General features: G+C 35.9%; 1 protein-coding gene across 1 annotated transcript in view; it reads left to right on the forward strand.

The window, feature by feature from the left end:
• LOC136811409 (uncharacterized) overlaps window positions 1-17,187 on the forward strand; it is a 49,239-nt gene that overhangs the window by 23,716 nt on the left and 8,336 nt on the right. Inside the window, exons 7-9 of the mRNA XM_067068011.1 lie at window positions 1,012-1,161; window positions 1,687-1,836; window positions 2,009-2,323. Of these exons, the coding sequence (XP_066924112.1) occupies window positions 1,012-1,161; window positions 1,687-1,836; window positions 2,009-2,323 (615 nt within the window). The remainder of the gene's footprint in view (window positions 1-1,011; window positions 1,162-1,686; window positions 1,837-2,008; window positions 2,324-17,187) is intronic.

Consider the following 17,187-nt stretch of genomic DNA (forward strand, 5'->3'; position numbering starts at 1 on the left):
GAAAAATTTTTCACTGTGTGTACATTTTCCTTTGACCCCTCCCCTCCCTCTGTACGCAAGCATACGCTTTTGAGAATACCCCCCCCCCCTTAGTGCGTACGTACTATGTGGACGGCCCCGGTTACAGATTAATTAAACGGATTCCAAAATGAACTCGGCCCATTCGAATGAAAGGAATTTAGCTTATTGCGCCGCCACAGTAGCAATGTGCCGCCACAGTAATGAGCAACCCTCAGCAAAATGCCAACAATGAGTTGACGAAACTGAAGGAAGAACACAAGCAAAAATTCCAAACATTGAAGTTGGAACACAAAATTCATTTTTTTGGAAAAAAAATGACAACAAAACCAAGATTCTAGAGTTGCAGAAAGAAAATCAATTGCTCAACCACGAAAATGAGATAATGAAATTAAAGGGAACTCATGAACTGCAAATAAACAAATTGGTGTTTGACTCGAACTTGGAAAATCAAATGGCTGCTAAAGAACTCGAGTTTAAAAAACAACTGAGTGTAAAAGACAAGGAAATATCTGAAAAAAGTCAGACACACAAATTTGAAATCACTGAGATAAAAAATGAAATGGCTGAGAAAATCCAAGCATTACGTAATGAAAACGAAAAGCTGAAATTAAAACTTGACATGAACATGGATCAACTGGTTAAAAGGCTAAAATCTAGCTTAATATTTACGGGATTTTAAGTTCGCCTAGCCTATACTAGACGTCACTCGCCTTTTTTCTACGCAATTAATAAACGTCTATTCCACTTAGTGACTTTTTCGAATGTTTGGAGCCCAGGTTTTCGGGCTCTAAACATTCGATTCTTTGACGTCAATTTAAACTTTCGAAGCTCCTGCAGTAGCAAAAAGATCGAATTTGCGTCAAAACACTTGAAAGACTTCTATTTTTCGAAAATCGTCAAAGTGGAACTCACCAAGAAACGGAATGAAAAATCCCGTTTTTTAGTGAGGTGTTTGCTAAAGTTCACCTTTTTCTTTCTTTCATTCTTTAGGTACACCAAGTCATATTATGGGTTGAAGATACTTCGAAACGGAAGAAATTATTTTCAGTCATTCGTGAACCAAAACATTTTCATCCTCCTATGTTGGTCTTCGTGGAATCGAGGCTGGGAGCGGATATGTTGAGTGAAGCAATTCAAGAGGTAACACACAACATTGTTTGAACGTTAAGTTGACGTTATATGGATGTTATGAACGTCGAATGGACGTTGTGACAACGTTTTGTTTTCAGGCGTGTTGTTTTTTTTTTTAGGTTTAGATTTTTACAGCGATTTTAAGGGAAAAGAATTCTAATCTTCTGAAAGAGAAACTCCATCTTGTTTGATATCTGCGAGAGTTGTATTCGCACTTTTGAGGACGGTTAAGTGACTATAGCGATTTGGAAAAACCCGCAGTTCTGACCTGCAAAACCGAGGATGGTAGAAATTTTGATTTACCGTCGTCTTCAGTCAATCAGGGTGTAGATAAAATAGAACCTTACCGTCTCCGTCGCAGAAAAGAAAACACAAACTCGGTATCAACTCAGATGAAAGAAGTTTATACTGCATTTCATAGTATTTGAGGGATGTACTTTTTAGTACGAGATTTACCATCTTAAACCAGTACATCATATTTTTTGATTTATGCTATATGGCCGGAATTTTCATTTTCTATTCTTCTTATCTTAGAAAATTGGTATAACATGTGATTCTCTTCATTCTGACAAAACACAGACCGAACGAAATGTCATCCTTCAAAACTTCTTGACAGGTGGTTACAAAGTATTAGTAACAACCAACGTCTTGGGCAGAGGTCTGGATCTACCTAATGTCAAACAGGTTAATGTCATGGTTTTTTTTTCATTTGTCTTAGAACCTAATAAATTTTTTTATTTCCCCACGAGAATATATAATTCAATCCATAATTCTTAGTGGTTTCCTGGACAACGAGATTAAGCCCGACGTAACGCTTTTATTTGACAAATTGGATCGATTTTGTTAATGTTTCTAGGTTATTGTTTTCGATATGCCAAAGACAATCGAAGATTACATTCATCAAGTAGGGCGTGCCGGTCGGCTACACATCCAGGGCGTTGTTATGACATTCATCAATAAATCCAACAAAAACTTGTTCCGCCCTCTGCAAGAATTATGCGAGAAAACTGGCACAAAAATACCTGAAGAACTGCTCACTTCTCCTTTGTTACAAAGCGCTCGTGAGAAAGAGAAGAAATTGAAGAATGAGCAAGCGAAGGAGGCGAAGAAGCGAAAATGGGATGAAGAAGATTTGAATAAGAAATCATTGCTCGATATACTCACCAGAAAGGTAAATTTACTGTATTTTATGTGGGGACGAAATGGAGTTTTTACAAGCACTTTCTTGATTTCGTTAACCAGTAATAAAACAATTTTGTTACTTTTTCTAAAGAATGTGGTCGTTTTTATTACTTCAAATGACCAATCATGAAAAACTCCAGCTCGTCCAATTTTATAATTTTTCCAAAGATTTTTCCTCTTTTGAATTTGGACATACCTGGAGGTCTTTTGAATTTTCTAAATTTCAACACAAAAACGCAAAATGGTAATGCCAAAAATGTGGAGGAGCCGGGATTTTCGAAGAAAAGGTGGTTTTTTGGGATTTAATCATTCTTGCAAAAAAGACAAAAATCTACAGCAAAGTAAATCAAACTAAAATCATGGACAAAAATGTTTGAGAGAAAACACAGGAATTTGCATTAAAAATATAGAAAAAGGCCCCCTCCCCCAGCTGCAATGTTCAGTCCGCAAGGCCGTCACGCCAAGCATTGAACATTGCAAATGGGGGCAAAAGGGGGGAGCAGCTTAGAATTAGTCTTCATCGTCCATGATTGTATCTGGTAATTCCTTTAGGTTGTATCCTCGGAATTTTTGTTTTGAGCCATTTTGATGGGACTTTCAGTTAGTATTCTCTATGGGCTAAAAAATTTTGGGGCAGTTTTTATTGAAACACGTGTTTTAACAAAGTGAAAAGTTTTAAATTTTTAGTCACATATTTTAGTTACAATCACAAAACTAAAATTTAAAATTTAAAATTTAAAAGAATCGGCAGAAGTAAAAAGGGTCGATGAGGTATGTACTAGAATTCGATTTTGAACAAGTTTTTTTGGTACAGGCATATTTTTGTACAATTTTATGAGAAAACGGGACTCGGAAATTGCCAAAACATCAAACACAAATTAACCCACTAAGCTAGCTCTAACTCCGTAACTTCATTATTTTGAAAATATTTTCAAATTTCAAACGCGTGTACACACCCCAACTGAGAAAAAATATGCCAATCTGAACATATGATTCCAGTGGCACTTATTGTGGTTGGACCTCGTGTGTGTCCGTTAGTGTCCGCTAATTAGAAGTGTCCACCTTTTAGAGAAACTTTTGATCTAAGAGCTCCAATTTTGAAATTTGGCCATCCCAGGGTGTCAGAGATATAAAATTGGAGTTCTTATCTGCAGACACTAGGACATAGAAGAACAGGAGAACGGTTATTGAAACATGAATAGAAAGAGGTTGAATCGAGGGTGTGGCTATGGACTTGGAGTGCCAGTGATTTATGATTTTGTTGGCCCAGCTAAATTCTTCGAATGGGTAAAAAAAAAACTGCAAATATGTAAAACTAATTTGGATAATCAAACTAAGTGCTTAAAATAAAAACTCTCAAAAAATAATTTATGATTATTGACGTCTGTTAATCAGTTTGATATTCGATGTCCGCTAATTGGAGAGCCAAAATAGGAATTTAGGCCATTTCATGCAAAAAAATTGTCCGCTAATTGAGCGCTCGCCTTTTGGAAACTTTTTTATGAGGATCTGGCTAGGAAACGGCCGGGAAAAATGAAATTGTCCGCTAATCAGAGGTGTCCACCTTTTTAGAGTGTCCGTTAATCAGAGGTTTTACTGTAATAACATTCTAAACCCTGAGATTTAAAATTGTCATTAATAATAAGAACATATGAAACTGATCTATCTCATATGAAAATAGCAATGCTGTCACGCGGGAGAGGTTGATCAGTCTTCTCTGGCGCGATGAACACGTTTATGTTTATGCCCCAGGTAATTACGATCTGACCCGCCGCTAGAAGACGCACTATAGGATTCAGAGAGACAGTAGAACAAGGTAAACAAGGGTTCGACTCAATCCATGTTTTCTTAAAATATACCAATTAACAAAAATGACATTCAAGTTATGATAAATTTAAATACTTAATAAAAGCGCCAATGACCATCCTCCGACACACGGTCTTGTATCCTAAGGTTTTAATGATATCATCATCTGCGAGATACGGTCAGGTATTCTAGCATGTGACCTATAGTTGCGATGCCACATCCTCCGAACTCCGAAAGGGAGAACAGCGGGAAAGTTGAGATTAGCGGAAAGTAGACTTTGGTAAATCTAGTTACCAGGATATAGTTCATATAGGTGACAATACATTGATTTTATTACTTATAAAGCTAAATATTGTAAAGACAGAGAACTTTAAAGGGAAAATCAGGTGGTTTGAGATATTTGTCATGTGTAATCTTTCTATTGTCCTGAGCAAAACCTCAAAATGTTTTTAGCTAAATATTTTCCAAAGTCTAGATATTTAAATCACAAGCTTTTGACTTTTAGTAAAAATACGATAGAATTTCAACGTAAGAACCGTGTGGAAGAACCCATTTTCAGAAATTTCAAAATTGTGATATCTCGACTTTGGAAGATAGTTACCCAAATATACTTGGAGGTTTTACTCAAACCCACAGAGAGTTTCTTCAGGCAAAATATCTCAAACCATTCAAGTAACTTTGTGTATTTTCTTGTTGTGTATTTTGCTCCTCCTCTTAGCAGGGCAGTAATATTGACAATATATTGATGAGTGTTGGTGATATATTGAAAAGGTGTCTACAATATATTGCCAGCTCGATATACAATATTCCAACAACACGGGGAGATTGTTTAATCGTCTTTTGTGTTGCAATAAATACAGAGAGCGCAAACTCCGGCAATGAACAACACTGTCCAAAGCACCTGTCCAATATGTCCAAAGGTTGCCAAAATTAACATGATATCTTTCGTTGAACCTGTCAGAATCACATCACCAAAATCTTCAAGCGTGATTTTATTGAAAGCCTTTGCTCCAACCATTGTGATTGATACTGGCATATAAATCATACAGCTCAATAGAAAACACAAAGGTGATACAAACACTCCAATGCAGAGAGATACCCATGACTTTTTCAAGGCCATCCATATGCTGCAAATGGTTTGAAAAGGTAGATTGAGTACGAAAATGACATGTAACATCATATCGTACATTTGCTCATGGAAATCAATGATTCTCCAAGGCATCAATATTTGAGTTTCGCAAACGATCATGGGTAATTCAACAAGTAGAGCAACTGGGATCCAAGTCCAAACTTTAGGACTTTTCTTTTCGACACTGCGATTTATTTGTTAAATCATCATGGTAGTTGTAACAATAATATCAAAGGCGTAAAAAACGCAAAACCAATTAAAACTAGCTTCAAACACGTCAACGTTCACAGTACTGTTAAAGGTTTGATGGCCAACTTTGACTGTAATATTCGGATCAACTTTGTACACTTCAAGATCTAAACGGCTTCTATGCAGTGTTATACCGCCGCATGTTATTTCGAATATGGCAACAACGATTTTGACAAAGTATCCAAAGTATTTGCACCAAACAAAGGTCGCTGTTCCGTCTGCTACAGCACCAGTTACACCAAGAGTATCAAGAAATTCAGAGCAACCCATATTTTCGGAATAGTCGAGTCTTCTTTCTCTATACTCTTGAACTTGACGAAAGTCTGAGAACCAACCAACAAACTCAACACAGCAACCCTGTTGAAAGTGTGACCAAAACTAAAACAACTTCATTCTCGTCGCTTAATTATCTATCTCTCCAGGGTAGAGAGAGAGATGTCATCCCGAAGAATTGATTTTGCTTTACTTTTTTTGCATTAAAGAATTCTTAGAAAAGCTCATACTGACCTTCATACCGTAGCCAAACACGGTGAGTCATTTTGCTTGGTTAGGCCTTTAGACCTACCCCGCAGCCTTTAGAATCTTATAAAGGAAATTTTTATTTATACAGTAGGTAGGAAAGAAATGTATAAAATAGATAAAATACTTGGCACAAAAAGGAAATCCACCGGGGTGTTTTGAAACCACAATCGATTTGCAAATGCTCTAAATTAGGTTGGAAGGGTAGAGTTTTAATTCTGAGTTTTAAAGCTAGACTTCAGACTTAGGACCTTAGGATCTGAGGATCCAAAAGTTCAAAAATGGTCCAGTAGGGCTTGCAATATAGCATAGAAACCAATAAATCCCTCCCAGATCGAAATAATCGTTGAAATTAAGTTGAAGGCCTGAAATTGACATTCTCGCTCGAACTTCAATTTTGGAAAAATGGTAAATTAGCCAAAAGTGCCAATATGTTATGGCACCGATTGTGGTTAAGCAGTATTAAGTGTTGCCGACGACGATATCAATCTTACAAGAACAATACCTTTGAGCATTCATAGAATTTCAAAATGTTATTGCCACATCTCTTTAATAAGATCAAGAAAATTCCTATCATTGGAAAAAAAACATTCGTACACAGGGGCTAGGAGGAAGTATAAAATATGGAGAGCAACTTTCATTTAACGACGCTTAAGGTCAAATTGTAGCTAATTTTAAAAGTTCAAATCTCAAATTAAAACAATAGTAGAATTCTTTCGGGGGGCACTTGGTTTAAAAACGACTGTACGTGCGGCTCAAAATTAGGCCTTTCGGACCTCGAACCCTTACAGTACAGGGCAGAGAAAATTCAATAAAATTTGAGTAAATTCTGGCGAAAAATTGACCCTTATAGTGCATTTTCTTGAAAATCATGACCATTTTGAGACAAAATATGGTCAAGTTTTCCAAATTTTGCACCGTTAGTTTGCACTTTTTCCAACCTTTGTTCATTTTGACCCTTACAGTGCACTTTGAGAAGCTACAAAAAAGTACTCTTAAGGGCTGCACGTACGGTGGGTCATGAGTTTCCCCTCCCCCCGGAGAATTCTTCTATCTTCATACACTCTTTATTTCAAACAAAATAATACCCTTTGGCATTTTTCCAACATTTTTTCCAGATCATTTTAATTGATTTAGCAATTCTGATTTCATTACTTCTTGGATCTATCTGAAGTTTCTATAAATTGATTTCTTTAAAATTAACCGTCTTTTATCATGATTATCGGGATCGGCTCTTAGTCTTTTATCAGGTTTTTTTGGGATTAGCTCATCAGTTTTTGGACCTACCTGAAGGCTTTATGAAATAATTGTTTTAATATTTGACGAAAAACGTCTTTATCAGGTTTTCTTGCCTCAGGATTGACTTATCAGGTCTCAACTTGAGCTAGTTGATTTAGAATCTGAGAATGTCTGGTGTGCCTTGAAGTTTCTACTTGTCTGTCCATACCCTGTAAACATTATGCACAGGTGAGAATCTTCTAAAATGGTCGGATTCAATTGTTGGGCGAATCACTCATTTTTAATTTTGGAGCCTTAAGCGCCAAAACAAGGGCAAGTAAATTTTGAGCTTAATTATTGAAGAACATTTACGCTGAAAATCGACGAGATTTTAAGAACATCATAAGAACATGGCCAGCCTCAGTTCAGAAAAAATTGACTAAAACAGCAAGATTTTAAATTTTTCAAGAAGTTTAAAACCGCAAGGGTCGTGATGCCAAGAACAGACTTGATTTTCCCAATTTTTAGAATTTCTAGATTTGACGTAAGGGTTTTTGACTTTTAGTGTTATGAAAATTATAAACGTATTTAAGAACATGTTAGGCTGGAAATTACCAAGAAAAAATAAGCACATCCAACCTCAACCAAAATTTAGGTGTTCTAATAAAAAAACGTTTAGTGATTCAAAAAATACTCGAATAGACCATGGAGGTATAAAGAAAGACAGGAGAAGTATGCTATTGTAACCAAGCTCGCCCTACGATTAAAAAAGTTACGATGTATGCATGCTCATAATCTCATATATCGTGCATTTTTAATGAGCTCTTTTATCCATAGGTTAAATCTTATTGGCTCATTTAAGCTTTAGAAATTAGATGAGACGAGATTCATTGTTTCTGACATCAGTGTAAGAAAATATTTGGACTAAAAAAAGGCCTGTAAACTTGGCAATCCTTCATCAAATGATAAGATTTTTCGATCAATGTTTTCTTTCAGGTGAACTCTATTGCTTGATACTTTCCTCCAAAATTCTCCAGCGACTTTATGTCTACAAATTGAGTCTGAAATCGTGTGTGCTTATAAAGAACTTTTCATTTTCTGGCTTGAGAAAATATCTTTTCAAAACAAAATTGAACGGATAGCGAAATGGAACATAAATTTGTTTCGTGGACGAAGTTTTATCTAATTTTCGTATATTAAAAGGCTAGAATCTTCAATACTGATTATTAGAATGTTCAGAGCAAACTTGAGTTCTACTAAAAAGTCTTATTTCATCGGGCGAGCTTAGAATTTCTTTTGATACATTTTATAAAAGAAATCAAAAGACTTTAACGACCAATTACTGCCACATTCAACTCCTGTTTTCTTTATACCTCTATGAATAGACCCAGTGTGGCTAGCATGATCGACAAGCTTTCTTGGAATTGGTTAATCAGATTTTGGATGATCATAAATTCTGGATTCGTTTGAAGGTTTTTATAAACGATCTTTTGTCCATCCGTCTTTCCGTCTGCTTCCAGGTTTTACTTATATTTTGCTCCTTGAGGTTTTTGACTGATTTGCGTATTAACTGACAGGGCTCGATATTTTTGCTTGTACAAGATCTGTGACTGTGAAATTTCCATCGAATATTAATATACGACACGCAAATGGCTCGGTATGTTTGCTTGTACCAGATTTGTGACTTGTGAAATTTCCATTGAATATTAATATACGACACGTGGACCTAAATTGTTTCAGTCACATGTTCCATGTAACTCACAAAATAAATATATTGGATTATTCTATCAGGTTTATGTATGCTCAATTCCCCAATTTCATCCATATCTGAGAGTTTCTAGACCATCATACATTGAAGCTCGCTTTGCCCAATTCTTGTTCTCCTCAGTCAAGAAGCAAAAAAAACCAAAAAAACAGAAAAAGCTCTCAGATATTGAATGAAGGAAGAAGTCTACTTATTTTAGCAAAATCTATCAGCTCTTGGGGTCTCAAAGTGGTCTAAATAGTTTATTCACATGAGTATAGCGTCGACTGAATCCTATGAAGCAAAAAGGGTCCGAAGAATTTCTTTCTTTCTTTCGGTCCAATATATTTGCAAATTAAGATTTCTTAGCAAGATAGGGAACCTCAAATAATCCAGTCCGTGGTCAGACCTCAAAATCTTTTCTATTGCCCACTCCTATTATTAAGTGTTATTTTTGCAGACCTCAACAGCCTGCAATAAGTGTACACAAAAAACAACTCTCATATAACAATCTGCAAACTTTGGAAACTTGGTTTCGTCCAGTCTGCCCCCTTCTTTTTCGGTTTTCCCTCTCCTTAAAACAAGGACTATGTTTACTTAAAGTCAGTTCAAAGATATTAGAAGTTCACACATTCGGTGACAGGACAATTACCCCCCGTGACAATTGCCCCCAGGACAATTACCCCCAAGAGAACTGTCCGGGGAGCAATTGTCACGGGGGGGGGGCAATTGTTCTAGAATCGCACATTCTGATTAGCGTTTATGTATTTGCACTTTTGAGGACAGCATTCTTAGGTTAGAATCCTAATTCAGACTAGATTTAACACTTAGTACAACGTTTCAAGCATAAGATGGCATTTTTGTGAAAGGGTACCTTACTTGAATTGGCAAGTTATAATTGAAAATGCTCTAAAATCTTTGAGTAGCAAAATTCCATGATGATGATATTCTTAGCTTTATTCTTAATTTTTTGGCCGTTTTCATCATGGACATTCTTATAAAGTGTATTCTTATAAAAAAAGTGTGTAATGTATTTTTTTGTAAGATGTAAGAAAGGTATGAAGAATTTGAATACGTTTAAATCAGCGAAGTTCATAGAAAAATATATATTCAAAAACATTTGCCTTATTTTCACCTTCCGTTTTAAGTTATTTTAGAAATGGGTTTTACATTTTATCATCCGACGCTATCGTCCGTATACGCGCCAAAATATATATGCGCAGAGTCAGGGCGTTAGGGTGGTTTACGGGAAAAAAGTGGCGTTAAAGTTTGGAACAAACGGATAACTGTAAACACATCCGCCACTGCTTACTTCGCCCCCGAACTAACAACCGTTTTCAAACTCATCCCTTTTTTAGTGATTTTGTGTAGACGATGGGATCGTCTACCGTTTTCCCTTCAAGAACAATATGTATCAAAATGTTTCATCAGTCAAAATTTCAGCAACAGGCTTTAGTATAATTAGCTTATTGTATCTAGCAGTCTTTATGTCAAATTTAAATGCCTAATTAATTATAGCATAGTAAGTGTGCCCACGGATAAACAACATAAACAAAACATAAACATTTTTAAATACCCTATGAATCAATCACCCATAGCAACAAAGATCTAATTATAACCACTATTCTTATCCAAAAGATATACAACCGATTTTTTAAATTCCTTCTCTATTGAATCCTTTTTGAGCCTTTTCAAAGTTGATACGGAAGAGAGGGCGGGTGTTTGTTTGATGGAGGGAGGGGGCTTCAGTTGGCACGTGCTGGGTTAGGGTGTAAACTTGATCCATTTCACAGACAATGCCTCAATTAAAAGAGGCATCCCTTTCCAAAGCTTGTGTTTATCCTTTTGTTTGTCTCTGAGATAATCTCCAAGATTTTCAAGGAAGTTTTTTACTTGCTTTGAGCACTCGAATCCAAGAGAGATATTCGCTGAATTTAAGACCTCCTTATCCGACAATCCTGACTGGTTTGAAAGACTTGTATAGTGCCCAGTTCCTTTTATAAAGAGGATTTCTTTGGCAAATCTTCCAAAGATTTCAGGGAATGTATTTAGCCCAAATCATAATCTAGAAGGGCCAATCCCTGGATTTGATATCTCACCTTTCTCAGCCCTAACTGGTTTCAAAGTGCAAAGACTTCAATAGTGCACCCTCTATTTTTGACAAATCTCCAAAGATATTCAAGGCTGGTCAGTCTTTAACTCAAATTAATGAGAAAACTTAAACAATTAACCAGTACTGAGTTTTAAATCTGAATTCCCGACTCTGGTTCATTTTAAAAGATTTTTTGAAGTTAACTTGAAGTATGGTAGACAGGATGATATATCGCGAGACTCTCATTTCTATAGGAGCAAAAGATCTATCGTGGCATATTAACGGATTCAAAAATACTCAGTGAGTATCTTCTTTCCCAGCTGTTACGCAACGTTGTTTAAACGCTCACATCATAACGTCATATGGACGTTGTGAACGTTAGATGAACGTTGTTGTGTAACGTTCTGTGCCAGCTTGGGTTTATCTACACGATGATCTCCAGGTTTTCAAGAGAGGTCTTAGCTTATCTCTATAAGAACCTAAAGGTCTTTAATGGACCCAAAAATACCGATAAGCATCTCTAATACTTTGATTGTGGTTACTATAATTATTTGGCTAATTATCATTAACAAATCTAAATTCTAATTGTGCTAATTAAGGTAAAACTATATGAAACGTATAAGTGCCTGATGATGTAGAAAATACCTCAATTATCAACCTTATCCTTACTATCATAATCATAAAGATTACTTTCCCATAAAAAAAACGATCTCACAATCCGATAAAACCGAATTTTGTGTGGTAATCCGAAAATAGGATTAAGTCGAAGACACAATGCGCTTATGTGACGTTTGACATGTCATAAGCTTCTATTTAGACAAATTACATCAAGCTTTTTTATTATAACAAGCCAATGAAGACTTTGCTATGTATATTAGTTCAAAGTGGAGTACGTCATATCCACTGACCTTTATATACCCTGGACCAAGCTTCTCAAACCCAGTCAAGCAAAATCTTTGATCGGAAATTTTTGAAAAGTAGTACCCTAATGGCGGCACTACTCAATAGTGATGTAATGCATCGAGAGCGCTAGATCTATTTTTCCTCGAAAACTTTTGATGATGTAGCGCCGTTAGACGTTAATTTTTAACACTGCAATGGCTTCTTTATGGGTACCAATTGTAACAGATTGTAAGGTACCAAACATGGCGGATATAGCTTGGTCCAGGGATATATAAAGGTCAGTGGTCATATCTCTAAGCTCCAACCGTAATAGCAGAAGGCCTAAAAACCTAGAAATTTCTCTACAGTCCTAGGGAAAATTGTTTGTCGGGTCCTTTATCTTCAATGTTGATGTGGAGTGGTGGAAGTTGTAAAATTCTTCCCATCAGGATTAAAGAAAAAACGAAAATGGGGGCAAAAAGGGAGGGTGGTGGTCTATCAGACAACAGTTCTACGATTCTTAAACACGTGAATATAATCCAAAAAAGAAAATTTCGTTATATGGACAAAAAGCGAAATTTCCATGATTTTTATTGAACTCTACTTATTTTGCCCGAACGTCCTTTTCAGGAAAATTATTTTCCGTCGCCATAGAAAACCTTGATTTTTGATAAAAAAGGCAGGACAATTGGAAAGCAGAGGGGATCTTCAACAGGCATCACCAAACGTACTCTTAAAATACCGGCCACTCTCTCCAACGTTCAAAATAAGTTTCCAAGTCTTCATGGTGCATAGTCTAGTCAACTCTCGAACCTCTATTATTCGAATCCTTCTCTAATTCGAAGAAAATGTTTAGTCCCTTAAAGATCGAATTAGAGAGAGTCAACTGTATTCCAGGGAAGTTTGCAGTTATAAACTGAACCTCGGTATTCTTTTTTAACGCTCTTATAATATTCTGATGATCTTGAGATTGCGATAGATTCGTTAGTGTATCTTTAGAGACCAAAGCTAGGGTCCAGAAGAATTACCTTTATATATGCCACAAAAATGACTACACTAGCTTGTCAGGTACTGGCTATCTAGCAACAAACTGACAAGCTCTTGTCATGTAATGGCTATCTGGCAACAACTGACAAGCTCTTGTCAGGTAATGGCTATCTAGCAATAAACCGACAAGCTCTAGTCAGGTAATGGCTATCTAGCATGGCAACAAAATGCATCAACTGCGTGTCTATACAAAAGAGGTTTTTCCTTTAATATCAATAGTACGGTTTCTTGCCCGCCTCACTCTTTTTAGTGAAATACAAAACATTCTTTAATCGATTGATTAGATTTGTATACATGCGTAATCGAATCAAAAAGCAAGGGTGACTTTTTTTAAACAAGAAGCTTCTCTGCTCGGCACGAGACATAGTAATGTATTCAGTTTTTAACGAAAAGGACGTCTTTCGAATGTCTTTAAGACCATGTCCAATACCTCGAACTAAAAAGGTATTAATCTTTTTTTATCTGGTGTTGGTATACAGAGTTTATCAAGCATCATCCCTTGTGTCACACACAGCGGGTGGTCTTCAAGCGAAGGCGGTCGCATCGATTTATTTTGTGTTTTCGTTGGTTTAATCTTGTTTAATGCAGCGCACAAAACACTTCTAAAAAGGTTATGGACAGACTCTCTAACTAAAAAGTAGAGATGAATGTTTCTATTCCATTTGGATCGTCGTATTTTGTAATCTTGCGTTTTGATCTTTGTTAAGGTTATCTATACACCATCTACCTATCGTCGTGGAGAGAGTGGATTTTTAGTTGTATTTTACTTCGCTTTACAATCCTTATGTAATGGTGGTTAAGGGATACTAGGCACGTGTGGCAAGTTTTCGTTGCCATTCTTATCTGATAAGTTAGAGTATATGGGGAGGGATAGATTCATATTTAAAAAATGGCAGAAAGAGGTATTTTTTTTTGCATTTTGAAAAATGAGGTCTTATTGTTAACAAGTTGTTGTGGTGACTTATATGTTTTTCTGATGATGTGTCGATGATTTGCTTCTCAGGCTAGCAAAAGACGTTTTTTCAACGTTTATTTAACGTTGTATGGATGTAAGGGACGTCAGATGGACGTTGGAAAGACGTTTCGTTGTGTTAAGCTGGGCCGTAGTCAGTTGTGAGTTCTACAATAAAGGATAAAAGCAAGTCCAGGAAAATTCATCAAGCCAACATATTCAAAGCAAAATATGAAAATTTTGATTTAAAAACAGCTATGTTTCGTATAGTATCATATACATCATTCAGGCAAATGATTTTTGTAAAAAAAAGTTGATCTTAAAAACAATTTCAAAATCTACAGTAATTTTCGAATCATTGAAGCATTTGAATAATTCAAAATCGAATTAGAGAGAGAGTTGACTAAACTTCATGTTTTTTTCAATCTATTGGTTGAAATAAAGCTTGTTTTTCATGTCAGCTTTTAGCTACGAATAATTATTGATTAATACATAATAAGCCGAAAAACTTTTTAATACTTAGGCCCCGGGGCCAAAACTGTATATTATCATATGTTTTATAAGCTCTGTTTACGGCTAAGGTTAAAGCTCTAGTACAAAACTTTTCACTCGTCAGCATACTTATCGCTAATTTCATTTTAAATACCTTCCCATAATTCCATTAGTATGATTTACACTAAATGTATTTTGTACCCGTCTTCTTATCTTGAACTTCAAATCTTTCTCAACTCGATAATTACATAGCGGAATAGATATCCCTCAATCACAATTGAATTACAATCCAGAATTTTCTTGATACAACACTATTATCTTGCTTAGGCTTCCGATGAATGAGGCAGAAAATAGGTCAACTTTTAAGCTTGCTATTAAGCCACCAGAATAAAGAGGCAGGGTTTTTGGCTTGTCTCGATATATTATCTTAGTAAGAAAATCTTGATTATCTCTGTCTTGTTTATGCCTGGAATTGAGAGAAGTCTGAACTTAGCCTGATCGACATTTATTTCGCGGAGTCAACTTCAATTACTTTTTTACGTTTATAATCGAGCTATCTTTTCTTGAACCCCCGTCGAAACATCATTTAGAATCATCGGCCTTCCATCTTATACTATGGCCCTGTAGAGGCTACATGTTTATCTATGACCCTGCAGAGACTATATGTCGATCTATGGCCTTGGATCTGGAGAGACTGTCTCAGAACGTGGTTTCAACGTCCGTCAAACATTCATAACGCCATATGAACGTTGGGACGACGGCATCGCTATCAACCAGTTCGCTAAAGCTGTTAATCTCTTGATCCTTTCCGTTATTTTAATGTAAGACCTTATTTGTACCTTATTCCTAATCAGATGCGAGGTATGAAAAATAACCCTATTGTCTTCCTACCTACCTCTTCATCAGCAGGGAAATTAAGTGTCGGTAAAAATAATTTACTTAAGGGAATTTTTTATTTTTTAAGTTTATCCTTTCTTCGATTTGTGTGTAAGGTGTACTGCAGTGATGAAGCAATGATTTATTTTTTTCGTTGTCTTTTACTTTCATGTCTCTGAAGTAAGATTATACCTATATTTTACATTTTTGACTTGGACCTTTTATTAGGCGAGACCAATTTAATTTGTTGTTCTACGGGCCCGACCTTATTTTTGCTAAAATTTAAGATGGTTTTTCTCGAATAACTTTTTATAAAAAACGTCCTTTTGTTCTCAAATTTTGAACAGTTATTCACTGCAAAGTTACTAATGTTATCCTTGGTAGCTAAGTATTTTCAAAATTGTACGTTTTTAATATTATCTTGTTGACTCTTCCTCCATGTCACTTCATACTGAATGAAAGTGAAAAATAACGAAAGAGTGTTTTAAACAGGCTGGTTGATAGATACTGGCAAGTGGAATAACGAATTGTTTGAGTCAGTAGTGAGCAAGTGAAAATACATATATAAAAAAGAGTGAGTGAATGACCGAGTTTTGTTAATTAAGGTGGGAAAGATTTCAATCCTTCAAACAATAAATGGGAGGGCTCCGTTTTTCTTCGCACGGTGATGTCATTTATTTGAAAGGATTAATCCAAGAAAATCGGATTTAGCGAAATAGATTCCTGTGTAATCCCGTTTTATCCTGCATAATAATGAATGGGAGCCTACTTTTCGGATCGGTTGGAGATTTGTTTTCGCAGTATTATAATTGTTTGATTTTAGAATTTGACCTTTTTGTCTGTGTTGGGAAGAAATTCGAACGCATTTTCGAAACTACTTGAATGCGTGCGATTTAAGTCCGGTAGAGTTACATAGTATCGGGCTAGACCCGAATCTTTAACATAATTATATGGCTCACATTTGGCACAGAGGGTCCAGCTAGGTCCTAGAACCATCAGAGATAGAACGCAATCGATAAGAAAAGTTTAGGATCCTCATTTTTCAATGTAATAAACCATAAACAAAATTTTCAAATTATTTTCAAAAAAGAAATGTGACCCAGATTCTCGTCTTGATAAATTTCATCAACTATTTTATGAAACTTTTATATTTTCCAACAACATTCAAAATGCGGGCTTGGAAAAGGTAATAACTGGAAATGGTAAGGCTTCAATGATTAGATCACGAGATATTTGGTGGTTCATGGACCAATAAGGGACCTCTATGCCAAAATTCAGCCACATACTTTTTTTAAGGTGAAAAACTGAACTCTACAGGATTATTTGTTTCGTGAACGAAAATGAAAAACTTTGATTCTAATCATGCATTATTATTATGCAAGGAATGGATATTTGAGTTTGTGAAATCTGTTTGTTTGTGGTTTGTTTCTATGTAGAAGTTTTAAATCAGAAAACATCTTTATATTTTAAACGCCCTCGCTCGAGTCTGTCTCTCCTTGTTTCGTACATAGTAAAATACATACAGTGATAAGAAATAATTTTCTTTGCAAAAATTTGATCAGATAAACAACCCCCCTCGTAATAACCTCTTCTGAAATCAGGGCCAACGAATTGTGTTCATGGTTTAGATGGTTTGTTTGTTTGGTGAATTGAGTCAGAGCGGATATGGGTTGTTCAGGATTTTGTTTGAGATGATTTTGCTTTTATTTACAGTTTCCCTCTTTGTAGAGTGATGCTAGTACGTTTGTGACTGTAGTCGGTGGCAACCCAAAGGCTCCCTTTAGAGAGAGGAGGGCTTCCTTTCTCTGAATTTCTTCACCTTAACCTTGGTCCTTGTCATCAACTTC

This window comes from Clytia hemisphaerica, unplaced genomic scaffold (genome assembly GCF_902728285.1).
Source record: "Clytia hemisphaerica strain Z4C2 unplaced genomic scaffold, Clytia hemisphaerica genome assembly, whole genome shotgun sequence".
In the NCBI taxonomy this organism is placed as follows: domain Eukaryota; kingdom Metazoa; phylum Cnidaria; class Hydrozoa; order Leptothecata; family Clytiidae; genus Clytia; species Clytia hemisphaerica.